Genomic DNA, 10,308 nt, shown 5'->3' with positions numbered 1-10,308 from the left:
ATCCTCGATTCTTATTGGTCCATAAATATTGTGAAGAACTTTTTGCTCCCACACATGAAGATTTCTTTTACTTTCTTTGGTCAGAGACCATGTTCTGCACCCATAAGTCACTGTTTGCTTTACAATGATTTTATAGAAGAAAAAATTTGCCTTTTTGGACAGACTTGCAATTTTGTGTATACTGAACAGTTATCAGTTTTTTGTAGTCATAAATGCCTTTATATCCTTTTTTACTTTGTCCTTGCTGACAATTATACTGCCCAGATACTTGAATTTATTGCAAGTCTTGAACCTTCAAATCCCTATTTACATTTCTTCTCCATCTAGATGGCCTGCTTTTGATGTCAGCTGTCACATACATATATATAAATTAATTTCCAAATCCAGAATTCTAACATTCCCAAAAAATTCTTCTAATGCTGGTACCATCCATTCTGTAATGAGCACATTATCTGCATATGCTAAATCTTGTGTCATCTGATTGTAGATTGTGCCTCCATCATTATCTTTATTGCTCTTCTATAAAGCAACTTGACGAGCTCATATAATAAAAAAAAAGTCAAATAACATATTTACTACTTTTGTTGTAACAATGTGCTAATTAGAAAAGGAACCATTCTAAAATGGCTATCCACTTAGTAATTTGTCAGTTTGAAGTATGGGTGTATTATTTCAAAGTGTTTTAGACACAGCAAGAGGCAGTATATCTTTATAGTTTTACTATTATTATTTTCCTCATATTCATCCTCTTATACATTTTTTTTTTTTTTTACCTGGATGAGGGTTGTATGTTTGTTTCTTTATCTAAACATCTTCTAGAGCTTCAACGAGAGCAGGAACCTTAATCCTAATATATTACCAATTGTATGAATTATAATACATATAGATGAAGATTGTTATTATGGTGGATTATTGTTGTTTGTAGATTTTTAAAGTACATGAATATGGGACATTGGTCCTGAAACGTTGTGCTACAATATGTTAATTTAAAATAAATTACATTCAAATTGGAAGTTTTTTTACCTCAAAATTTTTTTATTGAATTGACTTACCAGACTTCCTAAAGAGAAAATCCAGATTTAATAATAAATTTGATAGCCGATTCATTGACAGATTTCCATCATTTTACTTTACAGTAGCATCAAAACTTCTGATGTTGGCAATCTAAAAAGGTTGGGGTCAACCCAGTGTGGGGCTCTATCACACCAGGAGACAATTTTTGACTTTGTCCTGCTAGAGACCAAATTTAATCACAAAAGAGAAGGCTCTGGTGGACTAAATCTTCAAATTAGGACCATGAAATCCCATATCAAGAATTTATTATGGAAGAACATCATCTCTATAAAAGGAAACTGATAGATTCCCCTACCTGCAGGATCTGCAGAAAGAATGGTGAGACTGCTTACCACATCATTTGTAGATATGATGCATTAACAAAGATACGATTCCTTATCTTTGTTAAGGAGTGCATCTTACACCCTAAACTTTGCAAGACGGTGGATTCATACACAATATATAGATTCACAAAGGCAACTGGCCTGCTTTGAGTAGAGGAGGGACGGCATACAATAGGCCTTCTGTAGCCGCAGTGCACTCTGCCAGGAAAATAAAATGGAAGAACATCATTGACTAATGGCACTGACAATGGGTGATTTGGTGAAGATATTGATAGGTGATGGTCTGTGAAGAGAGTACTCTGGGAAAGTTCTCGCTCATGCCTAGTCACACTTTACAGCAAAATGGGTCCGAGAATTGGATTTCCAATGTCGATAGGGCAAATATAATTACAAACATTTTGTATATTTCATCAACTTGAGCATTACATAGGCCTAAACCATTTTCATCCTAAGAACCCATGGAGAACAAAGGAGACTGGAGATTATCAGATACCTGCATATCAAGTCCATGCACTTGGCTTATCTAAAATAAGCTTGTTCATTGCAGTGCATATGGTTTATCTAAAAAAATAGGTCCTTTACTTCTCTTACTTATTAAGTATGAAATATAGAAGATAGGCATGGATAAGAACTTCATAACCCCTATGACGATATAAACAACCAAGAAGATTAAAATAATCTAAACAACGACTTTTAATAAGTATTCTATGGCACTTAGGAGGCTGTTACCAGAATCGGTACTGCACGGCAGACAGTTCTTGTGTTTTATCTCAAAAATAGTAAATCTTTGAGCTTTAAAATACAGGCCCATAGGAATGTCTCAGCCTATGGTTTTTGATGGCCATGTTGAAAAATTTAATGTCATATTCCATTCACCGACTTTCAATGTCATAGTTTTGAAATCGCTTGCATTTCTAAATCACTTTTATTAAAGTTTTAGTTAGCATGTAAGGATTGAAATAGGAATTCATCACTTCTCAATAAAATTCCTTTCCTTTTGACATCTTTTTTGTCAACATTTATCATTCCCAAGAGCTTGAAATGGGATAAAAGTGTATAAATGTGACTAACAAACTACTAACTATAGCCTTTAGTTTAAAATTCGTTCATTCATCTGAAACATTTTAAGAAACAAAGAATGTCTTGTGTTGGAAGTGAATTTCATGGCAGTCATAGAAGCTATAATAAAAAAGGAAAAATAAGATTAAAACCAGAAAATCTCTTGATTCCTTTCAACTAACGAATAATTAACAACATGAATAATTTTATTTACAGAGTTTTTTATATCTTTTTATTAAAAATAACAGATAACCATTTAGTTTTTACAAACACATAGAAAAATATTTAGATACATATAAACATTTAACTTTTTAGTCAAACATTGACATTCATATAAAACACTTAAAACATTCAACATTTATAAAACATTTAAAACACCACATAAAGAATATAAAATTACAGATTTTAGAAAATGGGATCACATATTAACCGTGTCTCTTCCATGGTGAAAGGCCATTTGTTGGTCCCCACCTTCATATCAAAGGGTATCGATAACATTAAGATCAGTACACTAACAGCCAACATTCAGATTATCAACATTTTAGGAATAAATGTTTGTACTTCCCAGTAATTTGAAACTGGGTAGACAGTACATAAGAAATAAAAAAATTTATAGTAAAAACAGAGTTCATAATCTAATATCTAGCAAAGGTTTTCTTCTTTTACTTATAGGACAGGATTTGGAATATTTTTGTGATTAATATTGGGGTCATGTTGAACTTATGTTGGGATAATGAGCTGTTGGAAGCACCCCAGAAAAAATCTTCTAAGAGTCCACTAATTAATATTTTCTTATTTTTCTCAACATCTAAGAAAAATAAGATATTTTTAGTATTTTTCAATTTTTATATCGATTCATCAGTGTCATTTTTTATTTTATTTCTTATTGGATTGTATGAGCTTGTATGGGTCATCATAATATCAAATATCTGTAGCGGTTCTCAAAGCAGAAGGTTTTTCGTATGATTCAGATATTATTTACAGTGATAGATGTTTCAGATAACCATTCTCGGATTTCTCATTCTGTTCTCTTTTTCCAAATCTGCAAAATCTTTGTAGGCCATCAGGAATGTTTCTTTACTATTTTCCTTTAATTTTGCTGCAGACTCATATATATATTTGTTTTATAGCCAACTTTTAGATTATGAAAATCTTATAAATTAGTGTGTGTACTTCACAGCCATTTAAAGCTGAGTAGATACTACATGAAAGATAAAATTTCTTATATTAAACACAGAGCTTACTTGTAACTATCTAATCAGAATCTTCAAATGTATAAATGTTTTCTTGTTTTACATATGGGACAGGAGTAGGAGTAGGAGACTGTTTGTATCGCGGTTTTGTTTTATTTTTTGTGAACAATATTGCTGTCCTTCTGTTGACCTTAGGTTGCGGTGGTGAGCTGTTAGAAAAAGAATTGCCTCCTAAAGATTCATTACAACTGTCTTCTTCCTTAGTAAGTGCCCTCTTTTTCCTAGTCTTTGCTTTCTGGTATTTTTTCTTACTTTTCTCGACATTAGTTTGTATTTGGCTTATTTCTACTGGCTCTTCTTTGATAGTATTCTTCAAATTGTATATAGATTGATCAGGATTACAATTTTCTTCATATTTCCTTTTATTTGTTGTCGGGTTGTATGAGCTTGTTGAAGGGCCTGGGTCATCACCATAGTAGTCTATTTCTGTTGCAAATTCTGAAGCAGAAGGATTTTCATATGGTTCAGATTTTATTTGCGGTGATAGTGGTTCAGGTAAATCATTCTCAGATTCCTCATTCTGTTCAATATTCATTTTATTCAAATCCGCAACATCTTTGTAGGCCATCAGGAATTTTTCTTTACTATTTTCTTTTAATTTTGTCGCAGACTTGTATATTTTAGTCCTTTTTGCATAACATGTTATACGGCTTGAAATCATTGCCTGAAAATCATTTTCATATTCTTCGAGGCTCGAATACTGAAAGTTGTCAACTTTGGATCTTATTTGAACAAAATCTGTCGGCTTAGCACTTACTGCCTCAGAGCCATCTACAGCTTTAGAAAACAAATTATCAGTATCCAACTTGATCAGGTTTTCAGTAAACTTTCTTAAATATATAATCAATGGAGCAAATTGCAACTCTAAGCACTTGTACTTTACCAGAGCAAGTTCATTCTTTAATTTTTCTCTTTTCCTTATTAATTCACATAAAATACGAACTTTTTCTAAATCTTGACGAAATCGTCTAAGTTCTTGGTACTTCTTTTTTTTTCTGGTCTCGCCGTCTTTTTTATTTTCTTCACCCTGTACCACAGATACTTCTACTTTTGTATTTATGTCTTTTTTGGGAGTATCAGAATTCGTAACTTTAATTGGCTCTTGTTCTAAACGTGAGGTGTTTGATGGTATCATTGGAACACCCTTTCGAAGATGTCTTTTCAAGGCCCAATATGCTAAAAGCTTTCGAATAAAAATATTTTTCCTCTCAAAGTCTACAAGATCACTGATCTCCTTGATCTTATCAGGAGGTATTTGTGGAACTAAAACTACATTTGAGCATAAGCTTTTGGCTACTTGGGACTTTAAAGTATTCATGTTATTGGTATTCTCACAATCGGATTTAGATTCTTTTTTCGGTGTGTGTTTTGGACAATATATACCATGAACTCTTTGTTTCTTGTAGCCAGAAGAATTCATCTTCATCATCATCGCATATCCTTTTTGTTGTGCACATGTGGCATGAAAAGCTACTGAGCATGTTCTGTACTTACACCTAACACATGCCCCGATATCTTTACTTTTGCAAATACTGCACACCAAATTCCATCTTGAAGATGGAATTCTTTCAATGCAGCATATTGGATCTAAAAATATAGAATTGGAGAACTGTACCTCTGGGATCCAAATCGCACAAAGGATATGGCACCAAAATCCACGATCTGTTTGTTTGAACGCTCCAGAGGCTTTTGGACAAAGGACACAACAGAGAAGTTGGGAAGGAGAGTGAAAACACCTCCGGCATAACCATTCGCCCTCTGGTACATAAGGTACGCCATAGCACTCTTGGTGAACTGCTACGTTGCACATATCACAGAATAATATTTCGTTTGATACATAGCTCATTCCACCTGTGCAGATGTAACATACTGCCTCATCATCAGATATCTCTTCTATCTGCTTTCCCTCAAAAAAAGTTTTCCTCTCAAATCTGGATTCTTTTTCAAAGCGATCTATCAAAAACTCGAATATTTTCGTGTCCACGCTGCTCATATTTATTAAATTTCTCTTTTCATTCAAAAGTCCCAACCATGCGACATCTTCATCATCCATATCATACTCTACTTTTGAATCAATTTCATCTAGTGTCGACTGTTTGAAGAGGATATAATGATCTGGCTTGTTTGGCATGTCATGGATGAAATAATCGGGAATAATTCTATAATTCGGTTTCGGAAGATTGTTTAGCTCTGTTTCTGTCAAGCCATATTGTATTTGAGGTTTAGAAGTGGAACCTGTGGGATAAACTTGATTGTATAAAGCCCTATCTATGATAGGAATGCTTTCTTTTGCAAGGAGCTTTGTTGTATAGTTAGTGTTATTTAGTTTTCTTCTGCTTCCATTTCGATAGCTTCGTGATGGCATCTTTCTGAAAAAAATAAAAATGCATCCATATTAAAACAATTTTTAAAAAATAATAAATTAAATAGTTCTGATATGAAATTTAATAAGTTACATTACAAGGAGATAACCTAGCTAAGAATTATTCTTAGAATTCCCATTGAGCAATTTTAATTACAAATTTTTCATTATTAAACTTGTGGGTTCATCAGCCCTATGGGTTCAGATGTGGGGTTCCCGAACCCACAGAGCTGACTCAGAGCTACAGTGAAACAGCCAATAATTATCTGCCACAACTGAATTCGAACTCGGGTCCTTAGAGTTTGTAGCATAGTGCCTTCCCAATGAGCTACCCACTCCCATTATTAAACTTTAGTTCTAATTTTATTAATTATTACCTTTAATTAATCATAGGGAATTCTGATTAAATCCTAATCAGGGATGAATCCATAACTTTTTTTTTTTTGGAAAAGATGCAAATGACTACAGAATTTAGGATACTTATTTTGAGATTATGCATACTTATTATTGTATTATGCTATGAATTTTGGAAATTTTTAATATTTTTCCTTTGATATCCTTACCATTTCTGATTTTTAGTGCATGTTTATAACATAACAGAAGGATGGTATGTGGAATTATGTCATCATGCAATTATCTCATTTTGGTAATTAATAACCCAATGACAAATAATACAGCTCAGACTAACCATTTTAAAACTATTTTGACCTTAATTAGAAAAGCTTAAAAAAAATAAACTCAGAGAATACCTTTTAAACAAATACGGAATTCAAAATGAATTTACTTTTCTGACTTTAAAAAAATACTGCAGGAATGCATTATTTCTTTATATAGTATTTCTATGTGTCTAGAATATATGTCTATAATATATCTATCAAAAAAACATAATGTATCATATTTTAAAAGTATAAAACTTTAAATGAGTAATCCAAATGTATGAAAACTCTAGTGTTAATCAAAGAACAGAATAGAGCGACCAGAGTCCAACCTACCCTCTTGCTCCAGTTACACTCAGCAGAGGGCAGCAGTTTCCTGTATAAAGAACATTGAATGTAATTCTAAAACTTAGTCTTATCATACAATATTGATATAAATTGTAAATTTTATAGAAAAAAAAATATTTAGAACACTTTTTATAAGAAAAAAAATTAAAGATGTATTTACAATTTGCAATTATATAATTATAATTGACAGATGTATTTGAGTTAATAATTTTAAATAAAATTTTGACAAAATATTAAAAACATTTTATCAGAATTATTACTAGTAGGTATATTTTTAAACACAAATGTAGGACTTGATAACTGAGCATGTTGGGGGCACGGTTTGAGAGAGCTTGGTTCACAAGGTTGTGGGTTCAATTCCTATCAACCCAAATAAAAAAACACATATATATTTTTTTCTCTGTGGTCATTTTCCCAGCCGACTGTTGTTCATATAAAACAATGCCGTGTATTTATTCTTTTCTAGACATAATTTTTATTACTCATAAAACCTGATTGAAGAAAGTAACTTAACAGTTACATAAATATGATAAGTGAATGGTATAATAAATATTTTTAGATATTTTTTTTATTTTGTATAACAATATTTTTCTATATTTAACAGCTAGCTGCTCATTCAGTTCATGGTATTAAAACCTCGCCCATATATCACATTTTTTATTAATATTTATCATATTATTTTTCTGAATCTCATAATATATTTGGCTTTATATAAGAACAGTCAATATTAAAATTTCTAATTTTTTTCTTTTATATGTATAAATAATTGACAGTATTATTTCAAATTATAAAGATGTTCATGGGTGCGGTCAAAAGAATTTCTTACTTTTATTGTTTTGTTTTTTTACTTTGTGACATGGCCATCACACATCAAATAATTGTAGTATAATAACCTAAACGTACATATTTTTCCTCAGTATACAGTTTCTCATTGTGGAAATTTTGAGATTGATTTCCCAGGCCTACTAAAAACTAATATTGGCTGACCCAGGTGAGATTATAACCCAGGAAGGATTGTAATGGAGGGGATAAGCTGGCAGAAAAAGTGAAACCAAAAAGGTGGATCTTATGTGCCTTTCAGAGGAAATGGGGAAGAGTAGGAGTCTGTCATTACCTTCTGCTTCAGTTTAGATTATAAAGGCAGACATTCCTATTAACATCAACATAACCTTCCTTTTGTGACTGGCCTTTTTGACTTGCTTTGAAGGAGATTAGGTTTATGCCACTCCTCTGCTTAGAACCTTAAGTTAACCTTTATTTAATCTAGTCGTTAGTTAGAACATTTTTAGAGAAAGTTCTTCCAAACCCAAAACCCCTGATTTGGAAACAGAAATGAGGGCAAGAAGACTTAGGTTTTATGGGCACGTTCAAAGGATGGCCAAGGAGAGATTGAACAAGAAGATTTTCAGTAAGATTATGGGATATAAATTCAATCACAGATACATGGTACAAATCAAACAGGAAACACAGAGGATTGGGATTATGTAGGATTTGTGTGAAGATAGAACAGAGTACCAGAAATTCCTGAAACATGCGGTGCTTTTGGTGGAGAATAAAAAAATTCTGTCTAGGAGGACTTGGATGGAAGAAAGGAAGAAGAAGTTCAGTGATGTCCTCAAACAGAGATGGGCAGAGAGGAAGAAATTGAAAAAGAAACCTGAGTCATAGTCGCATAGTCCATAAGGGCTGTCTCGCGTCAAATAATAAATAATATATATATATATATTTTGCAATTCATCTGTGTTTGTGTTTTTTGTTTGTTTTTTTGGGGGGGAAGGGGGGGTTAGGGAAATATCTTTTATTAGACGAAGTGTAGCAAATAAGAAGTTACATAACAATGTGAGATTCCTACACCTAAAAAACTAACAATTCTTCTTTACCTCCCCATGTTGCCTTCTCGTGGCAGAAGGGCTATCTGCCGACATCTTCATTGTACATTTTATTTAAACTGAGCCATTGCCTGGCCTCTTCTTTCACGCTCTTGTGCTCTGAGCCTTCTGCCTATTTGGGCTGAGTGGTCTGATACTGCACTACAACTTTCCTGCCTAGTCATCATCAAAGCGACAAGTTTTCTGGAACTGATTTCTTTCCTAGTTTCATGTCTAGCTCTTCTTTTCTTGGACAATGGAATAACGAATGTTCCACTCTCTTCAGACAGAAATCCACCTCTCCGTATCCATGTTGATACATCAGGAATCATACGGTGGGTCCATCTTCCATAAGATGAGGCATTTCAGCTTCTCTGTCATCTTTTAAGAGTCTGAATTCTCGTTTCTTTCATCTGCCAAAAGACCTATAGGAGGCATATCTGCGTTGACGCTCACAGCGTCGTAGGATACAGTGCGAAAAGCTCGAGTGATGTGTGTGTGTCTTGTTTCTGAACAACCTAGCTCATTAACTTAAATTCCAAATTTAAGGTAAACTATATGCCTGGTTTTCGATAAAATCAACCAAGTGCCACTTTATTAGAGTCGGGCAACTATCAAACTAGTAGCTAAAATTGCCATGGATACGATATTTATTTATCAATGGTTCATTCATGAATAAGGGTCGTATCCATAGCAACATTAGCTATTAGTTTAAACTTAGCTAATTTTTGCCCACCTCTGCTCCACATACAATTGTTTTTACTTTTTTATAGGATTTTATCAAAAACTGCTTTAACGATTTTGATTAAAACCGGTGAATCGATGTATAATTAAATGACCTTTAATATCGCCTAGGTCTTATCTGATTAAAATGATTAATTTTTAAGAAATCTTCCTTTAAATTACCATAAATTTTACATATTTGAAATAAATTACCACTTATTATTTTCACATATGCAGTGTCACTTTATGTAATCGATTTTCTCGATATATTAACCAAACTCGATATATCAATGTACTATTGAACGTTCTTTAATATTAGTTAGGTGTTATCCTCGTTGAAATAGTATGGCAGGGCTTAAATGCCAAACTAAAAAAAAAATGTAATTTGGTTTATTTAAAACAAATTAACAATTTCTCATTGTCAGTATTAATACAAAATGGATAAATATGTTTGTTTTTTTGTTTTTTTTCTGACCTCCTAGAAAATTATTAAAAATCAATAAATATATACAAACAGAAGTAAAAGTATATATACAGACAAATAGATATCTTGGAGGTAGGATAAATATGAACTATGATAGAATTTAATATATAGGTTGGGAAATCGAAAACATCCAAGAGTACCCGATCTGATTCCATTTA

The 10,308-nt window shown here is 32.5% G+C and overlaps 2 protein-coding genes across 2 annotated transcripts in view; one reads left to right on the top strand and one right to left on the bottom strand.

Annotated features, from left to right (window-relative positions):
* Positions 1 to 10,308, top strand: part of RhoBTB (Rho-related BTB domain containing) — a 161,069-nt gene that overhangs the window by 111,215 nt on the left and 39,546 nt on the right. The gene's annotated exons all lie outside the window — the stretch shown is intronic.
* On the bottom strand, positions 2,718 to 6,078 carry LOC106681611 (bromodomain-containing protein homolog; the record flags this gene model as incomplete). Its single annotated transcript, XM_014422025.3, is given in 1 exon segment — positions 2,718 to 6,078. A coding segment is annotated over 1 exon segment (2,364 nt). The 3' UTR covers positions 2,718 to 3,710.

This window comes from Halyomorpha halys, unplaced genomic scaffold, assembly GCF_000696795.3.
Source record: "Halyomorpha halys isolate HHAL.00 unplaced genomic scaffold, Hhal_1.1 Scaffold351.1, whole genome shotgun sequence".
Classification (NCBI taxonomy): Eukaryota; Metazoa; Arthropoda; class Insecta; order Hemiptera; family Pentatomidae; genus Halyomorpha; species Halyomorpha halys.
The sequence above is the reverse complement of the archived record's forward strand: the minus strand, read 5'-3'. Positions and strand labels throughout refer to the sequence as shown.